The following is a 22,257-nucleotide window of genomic DNA, read 5'->3' on the forward strand; positions in this document are numbered from 1 at the left end:
AATCAGTAATGATATAAAGTGGATAATCGAAGTACATAGAAGTTGTTTAATAGGCTCTGTTTGTGTGTGGAAGAAAAGACCATTTGTCCATATTTTTTTCATATTTGCATAGAAAAATCTCTGGAGGATTTCAGGGCAGGTGAAATGGAAATTTTTTTACTAAACCTCATTTAGAATTCATTGAGAAACCACATAAAGGCATTTCTTATTTTAATAAAAAGAATACGTTCCTTTTTTTTTTTTTTTTAAGTAAGTTTCACACCTAACATGGTGTTTGAACTCAAACCCACACTCTACTGACTAAGCCAGCCAGGCTCTTGGGTCCATCTTAAAAAAATAAAGATGACTGGAGTGTCCAGGGGGCTCAGTCTGTTGAGTGTCCCACTAGGGATTTTGGCTCAGGTCACGATCCCATGGGTTGTGGGTTGGAGCCCACTTGGGGGGGCTCCCTGCTCAGTGGGGAGTCTGCTGGAGATTCTCACCCTATGCCCCTTCCCCCCCAAACTACACAAATAAATATTTTTAAAACATAAAAAAGATTAAAACTATTATAAAAAGTGGTCAGCATCAGGAGGTTTCTCAAAAAGTTGAAAATAGAGCTGCCCTATGACCCAGCAATCACACTACTGGGTATTTACCCTAAAGACACAAATGTAGTGATCTGAAGGGGCACGTGCAGCCAAAAGTTTAAAGCAGCAATGTCCACAATAGCCAAACAATGGAAAGAACCTAGATATCCATCCACAGATGAATGGGTAAAGAAGATATGGTTAAGGGGCATCTGGGTGGCTTCTGCCTTCGGCTCAGGTCGTGATCCTAGGGTCCTGGGATCAAGCCCCGCATCGGCTCTCTGCTCAGTGGGGAGCCTGCTCCCCCCACCCCTCTCTGCCTGCCTTGCTGCCTACTTGTGATGTCTGACTGTCAAATAAATAAATAAAATTAAAAAAAAAAAGAAGATGTGGTTATATATCTATAATGGAACGCTATGCAGCCATCAAAAGAAACGAAATCTTGTCATTTGCAACGACGTGGATGGAACTAGAGGGTATTATGCTAAGTGAAATAAGTCAATCAGAGAAAGACAATTATCATATGATCTCTCTGATATGAGGAATTGGAGAGGCAGGGTGGGAGGTCATGGGGGTAAGGAAGGAAAAAATGAAACAAGATGGGACCGGGGAGGGAGACAAACATAAGAGACACTTTTTTTTTTTTAAGATTTTATTTATTTATTTGAGAGAGGGAGTGAGAAAGAGCATCAGAGGGGATAAGGTCGGAGGGAGAAGCAGACTCCCTGTGGAGCTGGGAGCCCGATGTGGGAATCGATTCCAGGACTCTAGGATCATGACCTGAGCCGAAGACAGTTGCTTAACCAACTGAGCCACCCAGGTGCTGGGTTGCTGGGGGTTGAGGGACGTAGGGATAGGGTGTCTGGGTTACGGACATTGGGGAGGGTATGTTCTACGGTGAGTGCTGTGAATTGTGTAAGCCTGATGATTCACAGACCTATACCCCAGGGGCAAATAATACATTACATGTTAAATTTTAAAAAGTGGTCAACATCATTAGTGATCAGAAAAAAGTCTCTACATCATGAGTCATCAGGGAAATGGAAATCAAACCCACAAGGAGATGCGCCGACACGCTCATGAGGATGGCTGTATTATCAAACGGCAGACGATCGCCGGTGTTGGGGAGGGTGTGGGGAAACCGGAACCCTCTTGTGCTGCTGGTGGGAATGCGAAGTGGGGCAGCCGCTGTGGAAGATGGGCTAGCGATTCCTTCAAAGTTTAAACAGAGTTACTGTATGATCCAGAACCCATGGGTATTCCTAAGCAGCGTTATTCGTAGTCACCCCAACGTGGAAATAAGCCCAGGGCTACCACCTGTCGGATGGATGGACAACTTGTGGTACGTCCTTACAGTACGCTCTGACTCAGCATGGAAAAGGAAGGAGCCTCAGACACCGGCTGCGGCACGGATGGACCTGGAAAACATCACGCTGGGTGAAAGAAGCCAGCCCAAAAAGGCCAGTCCAAAAACCATACGCATTACATGGCTCCGTTTATAGGAAATGTCTAGACGAAGCAAACGCACAGAGGTCAGTGATGGCCAGAGGCTGAAGAGGATGGGAGAACTGGGGATGGCAGGGAAGGAGCGCAGGCTCTCTTTGGCGAGTGACAAAGTCCTGAAATTGATCTAGAGTTGGTGGTGGTGATGGTTGCGCAGTTCTGTGCCTAAAGCACCGGCCGGTGAATTACCTGTTATATACCGGAACTATGTAAATCATATGGTACGTGAATTATATCTTAAAGCTGCTTTTTAAAAATATTTTCTAATATTTTGAGATAATAGTTCTCTTTAAAAGGAAAAATAGGGGGGTGTGCCTGGGTGGCTCAGTGAGTTAAAGCCTCTGCCTTCAGCTAAGGTCATGATCCCAGGGTCCTGGGATCGAGCCCCCCATCGGGCTCTCTGCTCTGCGGGGAGACTGCTCCCCCCCCCTGCCTGCCTCTCTGCCTGCTTGTGATCTCTGTCTGTCAAATAAATAAATAAAATCTTAAAAAAAAAAAAAAAAGGAAAAAAATGCTTGAACAATCTTGACCCTAAAATGTCCAGGAAAAGAGACGCCGAGGTCCAAGTCCCAGCTCCATCCCTTGCTCTGCCCAACCAGGAGAGCCTGGACAAGTTGTCAAGCCTCAGTGTCCTCATACAGAAAATGGGGAGAATGGATGCAGCTGCGTGCCAGGGCTGTTGGGAGAGTGGGATGAGATGGGGGATATGAAGGACCCCACACAGGCCTGGCCCGTGTCAGCACTGTGCTAACAGAGCTAGGAGCTGGGGGATGTTACATGTGGGGGATGGTGTGGGGTTTTGCTTCCTTATTATTTATTAAGAGCGAGAGGAGGAGGCTTCCTCTAGTGGACAAAGAAACTGGGGAAACTGCCCCCCACCCCTCCTTCCCCCACAGATCAGCCAATATCTGCCCCCACAGTTTTGAATCCTCCCAGTACTTAAAGCTACAATCCCCCAGGATGTAACCAGTCCATAGCCACATCACTATGGTCACCCCCCCCCACTCCTCCCCCACCCCTGCACTGTTGGCCAGGCTAGGGGCCTGCAGTGGCCAGAGTGGCTAGGGATGTCCATGCCGAGGGAAGGAGAGCTCCCCAGCCCACTGCTACTAACCCTTCTCAGCCAGCTGCTGATGAGCTGGCTCTCTTACTTCCTCTGCTCTGTCCCCAGGCTGCAGGTGCTCCCAAAGCTCCCCCCACCCCCGACCCCAGCCAGTGCAGCAGGTGGTAGGAGAGTGTCTGACTATAGCCGGACTGAAGATGGTGGGAGCCTGCCCCCTGCTTCCCCAAAAGGCTTTTCTTGGTCTAAGGACCCTGATAGGGCTCAGGAGATCTGGGTCCTTTTTCCTGCTCATGGCAACGGAGCTACAGAATCTTGGGCAAGGCACTGGACCTCCCTGCTGTGTTGTTGCTATCACCGATGGGATGGTGGGATGGTGAGAGCCTGGGGTATAGGCTTTCCAAGCCCCATCCAGGTCCTGACCTTTGCAGTGATGTGGTGGCTCCAAAGACCAGTGCTCCCCCAGTAGTAGGGGACTGCTGGACATTCGCATGGACCCTCTCTGACCCAGGAAGGAGTGAGAGGAAGGCCTGTGACCTGACTGCATGTGGGGCTCGGAGCCCTCTGCACGCTCCATCTCACAGAAACCTCTGTGGCCTGCAAGCCCGTGTGGCTGGGAGGTCAGGATCCTCTAGGCCCTGAGGTTGGACAGCCCGGGCTCAATCCCACATCTACCATGAACCAACAGATGACTTGGGCAAGATATTTAAGCTCACTGTGTTCCACTTCCTCATTTGTAAAATGGAGCTAATAATAGGGCCTTCCTTACAAAGATGTGAGGATCAAATGAGTAAAAACATGTAATGTGATTAGGATGGTGACCGTTGCCTGCTAAATGAGCATTAAGGTTGACCGCTGTTATTATTTCCATTTTATTTTTTTAAGATTTATTTATCTGAGAGAGAGAGCGCATGCTCAGAAGGGATGGAGGGAGGGGGGAGTGGGAAAGAGAATATCAAGGGGACTCCCCGCTGAATGCAGGGCCTGACCTGGGGCTCCACCTTAACCCCCTTGAGATCATGACCTGAGCCAAAATCAGGAGTCAGGTGCCTAACTGACGGAGCCACCCAGGTGCCCCTATTCCATTTGAGAAGGAACCTGGGGGCACCGAAAATGTAGGTGACTTGCCCAAGGACACAGCCAGGAAGTGGCAGGGCTGGGCTGTTCTCCCAGGTCTGTCTGACTCTCAAGCCCACGTCCTGTCCACCACCCAGCACGGGGCTCCCTAGAACAAATCCTGAAATGAGCAGAGAGGTGGGTGTTGACGCTTCGGGAATTGTACTAAAAAATAATAATAACAGGCTTTCTTTCCTGGTTCCTAAATCAGTCTACGCTCACTGATCACCGAGAAAATGTGGAAAAGCCCGAGGAAGGTGGTAAAAAATCCTTTTCCTCTCTGGCTTTATAAAAACCTCATCTGAGAACTATAGAAAGGGAAGGAACCTTTGCTCAGTTTAAGCAAGACCTCACTTAGGGGGCCCAGAAGGGTCCATGCCTACCCTCCTAGGGCAAACGCAGCCCCTCCTGGGACCTCTTCACACCCACCATGGGCCTCCAGGGCCCCATAGGGAGTCACAGACTTGGGGAACTTCATGGTAAGCCCCAGCCTGCAGCTGCCTGGGTCACACACTCGCATAGGAAGTCTGGCCACAGGACTCAGCCCTCCATTAAACTGTCTGCTTCTGGGCTGCTGAGGAGGCATGGGGTCATATGCTAAGCCACAGATCTTGGCCTAGTGTCACCACTTCCAGAAAAGGAGAGACAATCAAAACTACCTTTCCCTTGGGTTCCTGGCCTCTGGCCATCAGCATAAGGCTCGGTAGAGCCCCAGGCCAGGGGAGCCTTGTGTGTGTGGCAAGCACAGTACAGGCTGAGGAGACCCTGCCCTGAAGCAGGGATAGAATTTACAATTACCCAGAGAGCCCCCTAGGGCAGTGGTCTTCTTGTACAGAAGGGGAAACTGAGGTCCAGAGGCACAAGTGATTCTCCAAGGCCACCCAGTAACGGGCTATAAAGCTAGAGCAGAACCCCAGTTTCCTAACTCCCTGGACAATTCTTTTTCCAGGGCTTTGGACTTTGCTCTAGATCCTAATCTTCCAAAAAATAAAAATAAAAATAATTGGGAGGGAGGGTTTCATTTAATCTCTAGCGCCTAAGGAATCTTGCCCAAGGAAAGAGGAGTGATTATCAAGTTTGGATCTGGAAGTTTATAGATACTAGGCCTTACAGCAAGGCGGGAAGCTGCCATGTGCCTCGGCCGGTCACAGCTGGTATTTCTGGAAAAGGCTTTGCATGGGCGGGTCAGGGCCTACAGGTCTGTTGGGGGATGGATGCCCCATGAGTCAGCCGATCTGGCATTGTTCCCTCAATTTCCCTTCCTCATTCAGGATGACGCTGGAGTCTAGCCTTCTGTGGGCCTTCGAATGTCAGCTGCGGGTGCATCCTACCACCTACGGTGGGTGTATCTGATGTCTCATTCTGACCAGGACACATTTTGTTTTTTTTTTTAAAGAGAAAGAAGCTTCTTGAATACACCGCAAGGGAACGGTGGGCAGGACGACAGAAAGGAGGCTATCAGCCTGACCAGGGCACTTGTGAAAGTGGTCAGGAATATCTCTGGTCACCCCACCCAGCTAAGGTCCCAAGCTTTATAATGGGTTAGAGGGTCAGTCAGCATGGGGGTTACGGACCTCTCCTGGGAGCACTCCATCCCAGCAGGGAGCAGCACACAGTCACATGACCTAGGAAAGTAGAGCAGAAGCCATCCAAGCTGAAAGGGCCCTCTGACATCCCCAGACCAATCTAGATTATTGCCTCTCTTGTACCAATGGGGAACAGTCACTTGGAAAGGTCCAGAGCCTTGCCCAAAGTCACACCCCAGAAGATAAGGGATTCAGACCTAGAATCCCAATTCTCAGCCCTATGTACACTATGCCACTCAGATCCCTGAACTTTCCCCGCTGCTGTGACACACACACACACACACACACACACACACGACACACACACACACACACACACACACACCCCTATCTGGAAGCTCACCAAAACTCTTGCTAGCTCTGGGTTTTGAAAACCGTTTCACAATCTGGACTGGTACGTGTCTTTGTACCCCCGTGGGCAGCCAGGCTCTGCACATAATAGGGCTTTGGATAACCTTGTGGGTCTACACTCTCTCCAGTAGAACCTCAGCAGCATGCTTTCGGAGGTCAGCCTGTCCCAGAACAGGGCCTCAAGGGGGGAAACTGAGGCCAAAGGTGCTTCTGTGGGGGAAGAACAGGTTGAGCAGGGCTGAGCCAGGGCTCCTGGGGCCTGTTGACTGCCCTTTCCTTTCTGCCTCTCCCCTGCCTAATGAACTGGACCATTCAGATCATAATTGTGCAATGTTACTGATTAAGAAAATGCCCTTGAGTGGTAAGCTTGAGGTGTGCGAAGCTAAAAGAGGACCAGGAGCGACAGCCAAGCTGGGGTCCTGAGTCACTGGTCCTGAGCACCTTGGATGTTTGAGACTCCAAGTCCTGAAGGGACAAAGTAGGTAGCCCAAGGCTGAGTCCTACAGTGACAGGAACCCAGCACCCCAGCCCTTCCAAAGCCCATCCCCTCCTCAGTTCCAGTTTTACAGCTCCCTGACAGGGAGGCAAGCCTGGGCTAACTTGGTAAATAATGTCCAGAGAGGTTAAGTGACTTGTCAAGTATCAAGGTCACATAGCTGCTTAGTGGTGGAATTGGGCCTTCAGTCCCTAGACCTTTGCTCCTTGTACTAGGCCTGGGACAAGTCACCCTTTCCAAAGAAGTGTACCAGGCTCTATTACCTGGAGGGAGCCCAATATTTTCCGAACTCAGCCACCTCCACAGGCACCACCCTCGTCCAGGCCACCTCGCACTCACTCACAGGATGCTTTCAGCGGCCTTGGGGGCCCCCCAGCTCCCTCCCTGCCCCGTGATCTCCATCATCCACGCCAAGAATGTGGGTACATCTGTGTAGATGTCACAAAAGAGACTTTTGTCTGTGCCCATGACCCCAGTATATGCAAGCACGTCCACTCAGCTGAGATCCACGAGCCTTGCTTTCCCAAGTCCCTGTCCCTGGGTGTCCTTCTCCCACTGCTCACCCCGCACCGACCGAGTCCCCTGTGGAGCACTGCCCCTGTGGAGTCCGCTGCGCAGTTCAGAAGAAAAGAGGCAGTCGTGGGCACACATGCTTATTTGAATTTAAGAGGTGAAGTCAGTATTTGAGCATGAAACATTCCAATGACCATTAGTCCGGACCAAATCGTGACCTGTTTAAAAGGAAGATAATGTTAAAAAAAAAAAAAGGAAGATAATGTTGATCTGTAAGTTATATTTAGGAGTGGAAAGTTTTTAGTAAGGATAAATCATATGAGGCAATTCAAATGCTGCCCTGAATATCACATGGCAGTCTTAAATGTTTACGAGTTAGTTATAACAGCAATTTTTAAATTTCCAAAGATTATTTATTTTTATTTATTTATTTATTTATTTTTGAATTATGTATGTATGTATGCATTTATTTATTTTTAAAGATTTTTATTTACTTGAGAGAGAGAGAGAGAGAACACAAGCAAGGGGAGCAGCAGGCAAGGGGAGAAGCAGACTCCCCACTGAGCAGGGAGCCCGGTGTGGGGCTTGATCCCAGGACCTTGGGACCCTGACCTGAGCTGAAGGCAGATAGCTTAACTGACTGAGCCACCCAGGAGTCCCTGAAAAAATATTTTAGGAACATCTACAATTTATAGGAAGTGACAAAATGCATCATTTGCAAGTTTAAATTTAATTTATAAAAATTTTTGAAGTGTTCTGGTTTTGTTTGTTTGTTTGTATGTGTGTGTATATGTGTTTTTAAGCTCTATGCCCAACATAGGGCTTGAACTCACAACCCTGAGATTAAGGGTTGTGGGTTCTTCTGACTGAGCCAGCCACACACATCCTTTCAGTGTGTCTTAAAGAGTGCCTGTTGAGAACAAGGGTGACCACTGCCTTGTTAAAGAAATCTTTTAAAATATCTATTAGATCATAGTGTCTAGCTGCTCAAAATTCTCCAGTGGTTTTTTTTTTTAAAGATTTTATTTATTCATTTGGCAGACAGAGATCACAAGTAGGCAGAGAGGCAGGCAGAAAGAGAGAGGGGAGGAAACTGGCTCCCCGCTGAGCAGAGAGCCCAATGCAGGGCTCGATTCCAGGATACTGAGATCATGACCTGAGCTGAAGGCAGAGGCTTAACCCACTAAGCCACCCAGGTGTCCCCTCCAGTGTTTTTTTGTTGTTGCTGTTCTTCCTCCAACACACCCAGCTCATCCCCCCGCTCTGGAAGGGGCCTAGAACATTCCTCCCCCAGCTGCTCATTGTGGAGTTGCTTCCTGACAAACCCAACCAAAATGGCTTCCACGCTCACCCGGTCACCTGTTGTGTCTTTCCTCTTGGCCTAATTTGCAGCTGTAGCCTATGTTCACTTTCTGCCAGCGTATCCGAATGTCACTGTGAGGGGGCAGAGACAATCTTGCCATATCTCCAGCCACCAAGTCAGGGCCTGGCACAATGTAGGTGCTCTAGAAACATTCTCCAGAACAGAGGAGAAGCAGTGACGATGGTTTGGATCCAGTTGGAGCCACAGATAAGCATTATTTGAAGAATGAGTGAGTGAATAAACAAAGGAGCAAAAGAATGTGGGTCCATGGCCTAGAACGTCTACATCCTCTCCCCAGGCTGGCAAACCCCTTACCCACCCCTCATGACCCAGCTACAGCATTACCCAGTGTTTTGAGACCTTTCTCGCTTCCGCCGGAGGGGGCATTCCCCATGATGCGTGGGACAGCCTCGGTTGGCTCCAGTGCCTTCCCCTCTCTGGCCTGGGAGCCGGGCATGCCTGGATCCCAAGCTCCCAGAACGTGGTAATCCTCGGTAACTGCTTCATGAACAAATGGATTACCATTTGTAAAAGGAAGGAGGGACCCCCGCTTTAGGCCACCCTGCCACTCTCTCAACCAACACTTTGAGCCCCTACTATGTGACAGGCACTGAGTCCCAAATCTTAGCCTCCATGATGTGGAAACAATCCACACTCCACACACACACACACACACACACATATATACACACACATATATATATACACACACATATATATATACACACACATATATATATATTTTGCCTATTTATTTATACAGCTTGCCAACAAAAAATGCAGTTTTTAAATGATTCTCAAAAGTATACTTAATTGGGAAAAAATTGGAATATATGGGAAGAAAAATATAAGAAAACATAAAATATAAATATATCTTATGAATATAAAATATTTTTTTAAGATTTTATTTATTTATTTGACAGAGAGAGATCACAGTAGGCAGAGAGGCAGGCAGAGAGAGGGGAAGGGAAGCAGGCCCCCTGCTGAGCAGAGAGCCCGATTCGGGACTTGATCCCAGGACCCCGAGATCATGACCCTAGCTGAAGGCAGTGGCTTAACCCACTGAGCCACCCAGGCGCCCCTGAATATATAATATTAAAAAATATAAGAAAAATATAAGAAAAACATAACTCTGTGCCGCACGGGCCCACAACCAGCTCCAGGCAACTTGACCTCTCCCCTTTCCCTGGTCCCCATGTGAGCACCTTCCCCTCTGGAAGACAGGGCTCTAGAAAGACAGAGGTGTTCAGTGTGGGCAGCAAATGTGTTACATTCCCTGAAAGGCCATAGGGGTGGTTAGCGCCCTGGGAAGCCAGGCCTTGCCCAGTGAAGTTCTGGAAGGGACTCGGGGGTAGGTCCTGAGGCTGCCAGAAGGAGGCCAGGCTCTGCCCATGGCTGTGCTTCCCTCGACAATAATCCTCATTGTTCTCTCCCTACCTCTGAAACACTGTATCTGGGTTTACGGACAACAGGACTCAAGGAGAGACAAGCGAGGCCTTCTTCCTGGGCTGGGAGGCATTGACACAGATAACCGTTCCCTCCCCTGCCTCTCCCAAGGGTCCCCCAGAGCACACACTACAGGCGGGTGCTGGGTGCAGGGAGGAGGGTATGGCGAAGTCCACGTGGACCAAAAGATGACCTTCTTATACATTGTCTCCACCCTGCCCACCTCCCACCCTATCTCTGGGGACTCCCTAAATCTCCAAGGCCACGGTCACCTTCACTGTCACCTCCACAGCCACCACAAATGCCTTCACATAGGCCATCCCATCTGATACTACCAAGACCATACAGTCTATATTTGTCATCTTTTTTTTCTTTTCTTTTCTTTTTTTTTAAGATTTTATTCATCCACTTGACAGACAGAGACCACAAGAAGGCAGAGAGGCAGGCAGAGAGAGAGGAGGAAGCAGGCTCCCTGCCAAGCAGAGAGCCCAATGCAGGGCTTGATCCCGGGACCCTGGGATAATGACCTCATCATTTTTTTGTTTTTGTTTTTGTTTTAAGATTTTATTTATTTGAGAGAGAGAATGAGTAGAGGGCAGAGGGAGAGGGAGAAGCAGACTCCCTGCTAAGCAGGGAGCGTGCTGGGATCCTGGGATTATGACCTTAGCCAAGGTAGAGGCTTAACCAACAGAAGGAGCCAGGGGCCCTTATCTTTTTGTTCTGTTTTATTTTTTAAACAGCTATTAGGGAACAATCCTACAGTCGTCATTCAGCTGACCGCACAATCTTCACCGCAGGCCTCCCAGCTGTGAAAAATGGAAGGGTCTGGGAGAACAGAGCCTGGGTCTGCCGTGACTGTCACTGATTTCCAAGGGCCCAGAACGGCGTCTGGTATGAAGGAGCTCAACTTTTTTGTTGAATAAATGACCCTTGGAGAAATGAAAAAGATTTGCCAGGGCAGAAGGCTAGATGGTGGAGATGGGTTCGAACCCAGGTCTCCAGGCTGATTGTACAGAGCTGGGTCCAACCATACCTCACACCACCACACTCTGCTGCTACTTTACGGCTCAGTAGTTCTTGCTGTCTCTCCGCCGCCCACAGGACCAGGGCCAAACCATCTCCCTGGCAGGCAACACTCCGTCCTTCTCCTCTCCTCTTTCCCTGCTCTCCAGAGCGCCCCCTCACTTTCAGCCTCTGTGCTCACAACCTGCGATGCCCACCTTTCCCACCCACTGCTGTCCAAGCCCTCTATCCAGCCAAGGGGATGCCTTTACACCTCTCATGCTATACCACCATCTTGTCTCTGCTAGCGCCATTTCTTTTACCCAGAATGCCTTTCTTCCCTCTGCTTATCTGATTCCTGCTCACTCTGTGAAGCCAGTTCATGTCCCACTTCTTTCAGGAAAACTCTTATCACCACACTGGCCCCAGTAGGCCCCCAGCATGCTTGAGGGCTGCAGTTTTTAGAGGATTACACATCTCATGGCCTTAGTTCTTATTCTCACAAATATTTATCAAACACCTGTTGTGTGCCGAGCATTATTTTGGATAAAGCAGATACAAGGTTCAATAAGATGGCCACAATCTCTGCCCTCAAGTGGTTCTAGTCGGATGGGGTGACTTACAAGGGAAGGGACAAAGGTCATAGTGTGCATGATCATCAGATGTAAAGGGAGGGGCTGCCTTGGAAATACATGGGGGAGCCACCCAGTCTGACACTGGATGGTCCTAGAAGGCTTCTGGGAGAAGGTAGATCTAAGCTGGGACCCAAAGATAAGTAAAAGCCTGGAAAAGAGGGCAGAGTGTGGGAGCCTTCCAAGCTGAGGCTCCAGGAACACCAGGTTCGGGTGGAGGCTGGCTGGGTCACCCAGAGCTCTTCAGGCTGAAACAGTCTGCACTTGCTGGAAAGGGCCATGGGAGGCCTGTGAGAGTCCCACCCAGCTTCCCTCAACTCGTGGCTCTACAGAGCAGAGAACTGGGTCCTCGGCCCCTTTCCTCCTCCGTGGCATTTCTCAGGGTTCATCAGGGCAGGCACCCAGGAAGAGGTGTCCATCAACCTTCACTGGAATATGTAACTACATGATGAATGAATGCAGGCGTGCCTGAACGAGGGAATGAATCCAGGGGTTCTGGGGCTGTTGCCCTGAGGCTTCTGTAAGAAACTTTCAGTCTCTGGTCAGGCCAAGGAGGAAGAAAGTCACATGCAGGGGCGCCTGGGTGGCTCAGTGGGTTAAGCCGCTGCCTTCAGCTCAGGTCATGATCTCAGGGTCCTGGGATCGAGTCCCGCATCGGGCTCTCTTCTCAGCAGGGAGCCTGCTTCCTCCTCTCTCTCTCTCTCTCTCTGCCTGCCTCTCTGCCTATTTGTGATCTCTCTCTGTCAAATAAATAATAAAATCTTAAAAAAAAGAAAGAAAGAAAGAAAGTCACATGCAGCCGATCTACACTGGTCTGCAAGAAAGGGAAAGACAAAACTGCCTGGGAGCCAAGGAACCCCTGCCCTTTCTCCCCGGAGAGGAAGTCCTCGAGGAGAACAATTGCTATGGTGCTGGGGAGGGCACCAGGACATGGCCTTTGCAAAGCCGGAGAGCCTTTCCAGCCAGATCCCTGGGGAAAACCTGGAGGAAAAAGTTTGGTGCCGTCCCAGAGAAGAAAAAGAATAACAGCCCCCAAGGTTGGGTTCTTTATCTTTCCAGCCACATGGGATGGAAGACAGGAACTAGAGGAAGACTATGGAGGCCCAGAGAAGTCAAGCGACTTCCCCAGGTCACAGAGCCACTCACAGTGTTGGTCATGATTGGAACCCAGTGTACCCACTGTGTCTGCTAAACCACAGGGAGAGAGAGAGGATAGAAGTGAAGGAAACTGAATTTTCAGGGCAAAGATTCAGAAAAGGAAACTGTCTTACTCAAACATGAAATAGAAAATTGCCTCTCAAGGTGGGCCTACGCATGGCTGGAGAAGCGGAGACTGTCTACTCTCTCAGACACATTCTGGCAACAAGCGCCCAGGACTTAAAAAGTATTCCTTCCCTTTAGTCCACTAATTCAGCTGCTGGGAATTGACCCGAAGCCTAGAGGCAGAAAAGCATGATGACAACACTGTTCATGACAGAGTCAGTCATAACAGCAGAAGGTTGGAGGTGAGCCAAACCTCTGACAGGAACAAGATGATGAAGAAAATCAAGACAGTCATAGAATATTGCCCAGCAACCAACAGTGCCACTGCAGAAGGCTTTTTCAGAGTGGGGGACATGCTTACATTAAAATGCAAGACAGAGGAAAAACAGGATGTGAAATTTTTAATGCCAAGAGACAACAGCTACCTCAAAAAGACACAGGAAAAAGAAAAGCAGAAGCAAATGAGCTGAAGTAATCGTGCAATAGGCTTTGTGGGAGAGAACCAAGGGAAACGTGGGTTCTTTATTCCGCTTTTCGGAATTTTCTCTAATAACTATGCATTACTTGTCATTTTTAAAAATGAAAATATTTTAGACATTTTTCTGATTGTAAAATTATACATTCTATTGGTAAAAAAATTTTCAACATATATGCATGAAAGTCCAAAGCAAAGGAACTCTGTAATTCTACTGCTCGGAGATAACCGCTATTAATATCCTCTTAGTCACCCCACCACACACACACAAATACAAACACACACATCCGCATATATACATACACCCACACACATATCCACACAGACATGCACACATATATTCAGATGTATACATATGTACACAATTATACACACATATACATGCACACGCCCATATACATACATGCATATATGTGCATGTGAATACACGCATGTTTACTTTTTTAAAAGATTTTATTTATTTATTTGACAAAGAGAGGGAGATCACAAGTAGGCAGAGAGGCGGGCAGAGAGAGAGGAGGGAGCAGGCTCCCCACGGAGCAGAGAGCCCAATGCAGGGCCCAATCCCAGGACCCTGAGATCATGACCTGAGCCAAAGGCAGAGGCTTTAACCCACTGAGCCACCCAGGCGCCCCTGCATGTTTACTTTGACGCAAATATGGAACCATATCCAAATGCCATTTTGAAACTTGGGTTTTTTTCGTGTAACCATTTCTCCATGTCAACATCCATAGATCAGACTCATCCTTTTTTTCAACTTTTTTTTTTTTTTAAGTAGCCTCCATGCCCAAAGTGGGCTCGAACTCATGACCCCAAGATCAAGTGTCACATGCTCCACTGACCAAGCCAGCCAGGCACCCCCAGACTCATCCTTTATGGTGACTGTTTAATGTTCCATGGGGTGGGGATGAGAATAATTTATTTTTGCTACAAATCCTAGATTTCTGGATCTTTATGCTGTTTCCAGTTATTTTAATCATAACATATTTTACATATATCTTAGCACATGCATTTTTCCTAGAAGTGGAATTGCTAGGGCAAACAGAATGTATTTGTTAATGGTTTTAATCTGCATTACCAAATTCCCTCTAGAAGATTGGATGGGTCCTATTTTAAGGGGAGTGCCCACTTCCCCCACGTTTTTGTGGCATTAAGCATTTCAATTTTGCCCATGTCCATGTTTTTTATTGGTTTAATTTGTGTCTCTTTTTCTTGGTGGGATTCCTTTTCACATGTTTACACGTCTTTTGGGTTTCTTTTGTCAATTGCCTACTCATGTACATCTTTTGATTCTTATTTATTAGAACTTTATTGTCTTAATAATTGGAATTATAATACAAATCTTAATTAAAAAGAAGGAAAACAGGGGCACCTGGGTGGCTCAGTGGGTGCAGCCTCTGCCTTTGCCTCAGGTCATGATCTCAGGGTCCTGGGATCAAGCCCCAAATCAGGCTCTCTGCTCAGCTGGGAGCCTGCTTCCCCTTCTCTCTCTGCCTGCCTCTCTGCTGACTTGTGATCTCTCTTTCTATCTTCAAATAAATAAAATCTTTAAGGAAAAAAAAAAAGAAGGAAAACATATCCTTCTTTACCCTGCAATCTCTGAATCTGGAGACAGAGAAATCTGCAAAAAAGATAAAACACTGGAAATTTGCAGAAAAGGTGATCGGAGGGGCAGAGACCTGGAGTGGGCAGCAGGAGTTCCAACTCCAGTGCTGCTTTGTTCCTAACCTGCTGTGAAGGCTCCATGTCTTCCTTTGAGGTCACTGGTTTTCAACTTCTTCCTGCGGACCACCCTGAACCCCAGCTGATGATAGCACAGTGCTTCTCAGTCCTGGCTGCACTTTAGACAATTTGAGCAAGTCTTTTTTTTTTTTTTTTAAGATTTTATTTATTTATTTGACAGAGAGAGAAATCACAAGCAGGCAGAGAGGCAGGCAGAGGGGGGGGGGAGCAGGCTCCCTGCTGAGCCAAGAGCCTGTTGCGGGACTCGATCCCAGGACTCTGGGATCATGACCTGAGCCGAAGGCAGCGGCTTAACCCACTGAGCCACCCAGGCGCCCTAGACAATCTGAGGAAGTCTTAAAAAAAAAAAAAAATACACCAATTCCCCATGCCCACCCTAGAGATCCTGATTCAATGCTTTAAAAAGCTGCCAGATGACTTACAGGCAGCCAGGGTGGAGGACACACATAGAAGGAGAGCTGCTTTGCCTAAGAAGGGCCAACCACAGTCCCCCAGTCAGTCCCCTCTCCAGCCATTTCCCACGTGACTCCTGGGACCAGGGGATCTCCATGAATCCCTGGCCAGTCTTTGATATAAGCTCCACAACTACATATCGGAATAGTATGCTGCCACCAAAAATAACAGGGTAGCCTGCATCTGCCAACTGGGAAAATTTCCCACTATGCATTTTTACGTGAGAAAGACAAGTTACTGAACAGCATGTATTGTATATGATCCTTGCGGGTTTTTTTGTTTTTGTTTTTGTTTTTTTAAGCCTACATATGGGCCACGGGGGTGGCTCAGTCTGTTAAGCAACAGGACTCTTTTTTTTTTTTTTAAAGATTTTATTTATTCATTTGACAGAGATCACAAATAGGCAGAGAGGCAGGCAGAGAGAGAGAGGAGGAAGCAGGCTCCCCGCTGAGCAGAGAGCCCGACGCGGGACTCGATCCCAGGACCCTGAGATCAAGAACTGAGCCGAAGGCAGCGGCTTAACCCACTGAGCCACCCAGGCGCCCCAAGCAACAGGACTCTTGATCTGGGCTCCGGTCATGACCTTGGGGTGGAGGGGTGGAGCCCCACTTCCTGCTCCGTGCTCAGCCAGGGGAGTCTGCTGGAGATTCTCCCTCCTTCTCCCTTGGCCCCTGCGCACTCTCTCTCTCTCTAAAAATAAAGTCTTAAAAAAAAAAAAAAAAGCCTACACATGTGCAATATAGAAAATCGAGGGGCGCCTGGGTGGCTCAGTTGGTTAAGCGACTGCCTTCTGCTCGGATCATGATCTCGGAGTCCTTGGCTGAGTCCCACATCGGGCTCCCAGCTCCGTGGTGAGTCTGCTTCTACCTCTGACCTCCCCTCTCATGCTCTCTCACTCTCTCCTCTCTCTCTCTCAAATAGATAAAATCTTAAAAAAGAAAAAAAAGAGAAAATCGAATGCATGTTTGCATGTGCATGCAAAAAATATATATATATATACGATGCACATCAAACCTTCAGAACCCTTACTACAATTCGTAGTTACGCATTTATTTGTTTTCCCATTTGTCAACTTGCCTTCCCTACACAGTAAACTGCTCCCAGAAGCAGAAACCACATCTATTCACCAACACACTTTTGAGCCCAGAACATCCCCTAGCACATGACGGTGCCTCGGGAAATTTGTTAAGAGACCAATAGAGAAAGAGAAAGGAGAGAGAAAAAGGAAAGAGAGAGAGAGAGAGAGAAAGGCAGAGAAAGAGACATTAGTTGGGAGGAGGAAAGAAGAAAACTGGAGTTGGAATTTCACTTTTAGAACTATAACTGGCTGAATGTTTTTAAAATAGTGTGGTTGTAGAACAAAACCCAGAGACGGAAACTCTCTGGGCTCCAGTGCGCGGCCGCGCGCCTCCCTACGCGGTGCACGCCGCCGAGCCCAACCAGAGGCCCTGGACCAGCCGCCCCAAGAGGCTCTCCCCGTGCCTCTCCCCGCAGTAAGCGTTACCCCGACTTTCCTAGGGCGCGTTGCCGGGCGGCAGGGGCTGGGGTGGGGGCTCCCAGGGAAGCCTCCCCCGCCCTGGGGCCCGGTTCGCTCCGCGGACACCCCTCTCCCCCCGCAGCTTGCGCAAGGCCGTCCCGCGCCGAAATCCTCATCCCCTTTCGAAACGCAGTTTCCTGCAATCCCAGCGGACCAGGCTGTAGGTTCTCCGAGAAGGAGAAGCGAAAGAGGATCCGAAAGCACGCTCCGAGCGCTCTCACGTTCAGGGCCGCGCCTGTGGGAGGGACCGGGGGCTCCAGGTCGGGGCGGGAGGGGTGCGGGCCGGCGGCGGGGACCCAGCGCGGCGACTTGCGCGCGTCCACACCGCGGCGCCCACGGAGCCCGGAGACGCTTGGGAAGTGCTGCGAGCGCCCGGGCGCCTGCCCTGGACTCAGACGGCACTTGACCGCTTTCGACAGTGTTCTTGCACCTCACCAAGGCACGCCCGGGAGCAAGCGCGCGCTCCCGCCCCTCCCTCCTGTGCATCCTTTGGGGCCACCCCCCACTCCCAGCTCGCCACGAATTCTCCCGCTGCTCCTCCAGGGATCCTGTCTGCCCGGCTCAGCTGCCTGCGACACCTGGGGAAGTCGCTCCCTTTCCCTGGGCTTCAGCCTCCCGGTCTGTGAAACGGGGCGACGTGAGGCCCGCAGAAGTGCTGAGAACCGCCTGGCGCCTAGTACCTCTACCCAGAGAGGAAGGAGGCGGCAGGCTTGACTTCCACCCTCTCCTCACCCGGCCCCTGCTCAGAGGCCCTGCCACCAACCTGCGGCTTCCCTGCGGGTCATCCCTTCACTGGGTCTCCCTTTCAAACTCATCCCTAAAATGGAGTCGGAGAAGCTCAGGGATTCTGTGTTAGTGCTGGAAATACTAATGAGGCCTGCCTCTGGCCTCTGGTCTCATGGGAAGAAGGCAGCTTTGTGTATCCCTCAGGCCTGTGGTCTAGACCCATGGCCCTGAGTCCTGGCTCTCTGTCTTCAGCCGTTTTCCCTCCCTCCTGCAACATCCTTGCTTCTGCAACCCATCCCTCTCTACATGGCTGTTCTCTGGCCTAGGCCCTTGAACTCCCACACTCCTGCTCCCAGAGACCCCACTCCCTTCCAGGGGAGCTCTGCCTGTTGCTCCTCTTTCTTTTCACTGGCCAGGACCTGAGCATGAGAACACTGAGCCAAGAGGGAACCTGTGTTTGACCCTCTGAGTCTCCTGTGGCCCCCCAAACACCAATGACCTTGTTCTCTGGGCTCCCCGTACTGCTTCCCACAGCTCCTCTCCCCCTGGTCCCTCACCAAAGAAAATTCCCTCCAGATCCAGTGGGGTCAGCCACACCTTTCTCCTTATTCCATTCATTGGCCTCGTCCATCCGTCCCTAGATGTTATTAACCACAGCCTCCAGCCCCGTGTCAGGCCTGTGGGGAGGCAAGAGAGAACTAGAACAGTCCTGCCCTCTGTGAGTTCACAGCTCTAATGGAGAAACAGATCCATGGATAGGAAGAGTGAAAGAAAAATGCTCTGATGGGTGATGACAGGCCTGCCAAGGCACTTGACTCAGACTTAAGAGGGTCAGGGAGGGCTTCCTGGAGGAAGCGGTATCTAATGTAAGACCTGGAGGGTGACTTACCATGCCTGGGCAGCAGGGAGGAAAGAGTTTTGGGCAGAGGGAATAGCAGGGACAAAGGTCCTGAGAAGAGAGAGAATATAGTACATGCAAGGCCCTGGAGAGATGAGGCTGGGCCTGAGGGAGGCCACCCTGAGGACAGGAATAGTTTTGAAATTTGGAAAGTCTCCGTTCCCTGCTATTTCCCTGACTATCCAGGTCCTTCGAGGCCCTGATGTTCCAGTTTCTTGATGATAAGCTCACACAGATGCTGTTCAGCAGCTGTGCCTGGGTTCACAGCAAGAACTCAGCTCCAGGCCAGACCCCTCCCCAGGGCACCAGCCTAGGGCTATGGACACAGCAGAGGTTACCAAGGCAGCCAGCCTGAGCTGCTGGCTGGGGGACCCTCCCCTGGCCTCAGCCTGGTCTCAGCCACCCTCTGGGATGGACTGAATATGCATGTCCACCCCAAATACGTATGTTGAAATCCTAACCCCCAGTGTGATGGCATTAAGAGGTGGGATCTTTGGGGGGTAAGTAGGTCATCAGAGTGGAGTCCTCATGCATGGAGCTAGTGCTCTTATGAAGGGGACCCCAGAGGGCCACCCTTCAATATAAGGTGTTTCTGCACCTTTTGACTCATACTCCGAGAATGCAAATAGATGGCAGACTATACTTTTTTCATGGGTAACGCTACAAGGAGTCTTAGCCATTTCAGAAAGTCACAGCTTTGACAGCGGCGTCTCCTGGGATTCAAGTGCCCAAAACAGGAGTCTTTTTTTTTTTTTAAACAAGCTTTAGTTCACTTTATTTTTCTTGTATAAAACTATGTGGTAGGGACGCCTGGGTGGCTCAGTTGGTTAAGCAGCTGCCTTCAGCTCAGGTCATGATCCCAGCGTCCTGGGATCGAGTCCCACATCGGGCTCCTTGCTCAGCAGGGAGCCTGCTTCTCCCTCTGCCTCTGCCTGCCATTCTGTCTGCCTGTGCTCTCTCTCCCTCTCTGACAAATAAATAAAAAAAAAATCTTTAAAAAAAAAACAAAAAAAACAAAAAACTATGTGGTAGCCACAGCTGGAGCCTGGGTCCTCTGCACAGAGACTCTGGTGTGGGTCTTCACAAGATGGTCCGTGAACTCCTGATAGGGAGACTTGGTGAACACAGTCTCCTTCCAGGGATCAGGGGTGAGATAGCTGTAGGTCTTGGAGATGCCATCGAAAGTAGCCTTGGCAAAGTTCCCCAGGGTGGCAGTGCAGCCCCTGGCCGAGGTGTAGCAGTCGTCAATACCGGCCATCATCAGCAGTTTCTTGGGCACAGGGGCCGAGACAATGCCAGTACCTCTGGGGTCGGGGATGAGACGCACCCGCACAGAGCCACAGCGGAGTCTTAAAGCCATCCGCATCTGTAGCCAGGCTAGGGTGCTGCGCTTAAGGTTGCTGCGAGCGTGTGGCGGCTGCCTGGCGCCCCCTTGCGTTTGCTGGTGGGATTTGCTGGGCGTTCTCCTATTGAGATGCGCATAAACTTACTACTTTTTTTTTTCCTTTACATATTAGCTGGGGCATTATACTGTTGTTGTTGTTTTTTAATTATATGTGTATATAAGTTTGATGATATATGCAGAATAGCTTATAGTCAAGTCCCTGAGACCCTTTTGGGATGGTACGACGAAAGTGCCTTTGTCACCACGAGGACACTTGAGGATGCAGAAGCCACAGCCTGTAAAACTGTTAGAACCTCAGCAGGAAGCAAAGCAGTGGCCCCAAACTGGGGAGGTCGCCACTGTACCCTGCACTGTACCCTATCGATGCAGTGACAAAAAATGCCAGCGTCATTTAAAGGTGTCCTTGGTGAAACAGTAAAAATGATCAATTTCATGGAATCTCAGCCCTCAAGGGCTCAACTTCTAATACTCCGTGTGATGAGATCAGCCGTGTGTCTAGAGTACTGGAGCCGATCTACACGGATGGCTGTAGGGAAATGCACTTGTGAGCTTATGGGAGCTGGAGGCAAACCAGCCTCTTGGTCCACAGAGCACCATTTGTGCCTGAAAGAGCGACGGACGGGCAAACTGTGAGTGCTCAGACTTTGCTATCTGGCAGGCAGCTTTTCAAAATAAGGCGCAAAGCAAGGCTGTCACTTCAAGGAAAAGTTGACCACATTTGTTGTCAATGACAAATTTGAGCTGTAAAGCAGAAGTTAGAATTTTGGAAAACTTGTATCTACCACTGTGAACTTGACAGCTTGCTAATATTAAAAAAAAAAAGTTTTCTGGGATGCCTTTCTGGGTGGCTCAGTTGGTTAAGCATCTGCCTTTGGCTCAGGTCATGACCCCAGGGTCCTGGGATGGAGTCTCATGTCGGGCTCCTTGCTCAGCAAGGAGCCTGTTTCCCCCTCTGCCATTCCCTCCTGCTTGTGCTCTCTCTCTCTGACAAATAAATACATAAAAATCTTTTTTTAAATGTGATCAATATTTTACAAAAAAATTAAAAATTAAAAAGCATTCTGATGAGATGAGCGGCGATGTTAACAAATGTGATTTTTTTAAAAGATTTTATTTATTTATTTGACAGACAGAGATCACAAGCAGGCAGAGAGAGGGGGAGGCAGGCTTCTCCCCCGAGCAGGGAGCCCGATGCAGGGCTCGATCCCAGGACCCTGGAACCACGACCCAAGCCAAAGACAGAGGCTCCAACCCACTGAGCCACCCAGGCGCCCCAACAAATGTGATTTTTTTACATTGCTTAGTGATGTGTTATCTTTCGGCAGATTGGAACCATTCAGCAAACCAAAAATTTCCAAATGGCGGATGCATGATACTACAAGATCATAGCTAGCTTAAAGGTCCATTTCAAGTCCAAGATAGACTCATCCATGCATTTTTAAAAAGATTTTATTTATTTATTTGACAGAGACCACACGTAGGCAGAGAGGCAGGCAGAGAGAGAGGGGGAGGCAGGCTCCCTGCTGAGCAGAGGAGCTCAATCACACGGGGCTCGATCCCAGGACCCTGGGATCATGACCTGAGCCAAAGGCAGAGGCTTTAACCCACTGAACCACCCAGGCGCCCCTCATCCATACATTTTAAAATAAGAATGCACTGGGGCACCTGGTTGGTTCAGCCTAATAAGCTACCTGCTCTTGATTTCGGCTCAGGTCGTGATCCCAGGGTCCTCGGATGGAGCCCCACATTGAACTCTGTTTTCAGAAGGGGACTGCTTGGGGATTCTCTCTCTCCCTCTCCCTCTGCCCTTCCCCCCTTGCATTCCCTCTCTCTCCCTCTCTCAAAATGATAAATCAAACTTTAAAAAAAAATAAGAGTATATGACATACTCATGGGTATAGTTTCAGATTCCACACTGCAACTATCTTTAAGAAACTACCACTTGGTGCGCCTGGGTGACTCAGTCGATTAAGTGTCTGCCTTCGGCTCAGGTCATGATCTCAGGGTCCTGGAATCGAGCCTGCACCCGGCTCCCTGCTCAGCAGGAAGCCTGCTTCTCCTTCTCCCACTCCTCCTGCTTGTGTTCCCTCTCTCACTGTGTCGTCAAATAAATAAATAAA

The 22,257-nt window shown here is 49.4% G+C and overlaps 1 protein-coding gene across 1 annotated transcript; it reads right to left on the reverse strand.

Moving 5' to 3' along the window:
* Window positions 1-19,753: 19,753 nt before the first annotated feature.
* LOC122898914 (40S ribosomal protein S2-like) lies at window positions 19,754-20,068 on the reverse strand. The gene has a single exon (XM_044236572.1). The coding sequence runs from the start codon at window positions 19,991-19,993 to the stop codon at window positions 19,754-19,756; it is 240 nt and encodes a 79-aa protein (XP_044092507.1). The 5' UTR covers window positions 19,994-20,068.
* Window positions 20,069-22,257: the final 2,189 nt, after the last annotated feature.

The sequence above is a fragment of the Neovison vison genome, chromosome 2, assembly GCF_020171115.1.
Source record: "Neovison vison isolate M4711 chromosome 2, ASM_NN_V1, whole genome shotgun sequence".
Taxonomy (NCBI): Eukaryota; Metazoa; Chordata; class Mammalia; order Carnivora; family Mustelidae; genus Neogale; species Neogale vison.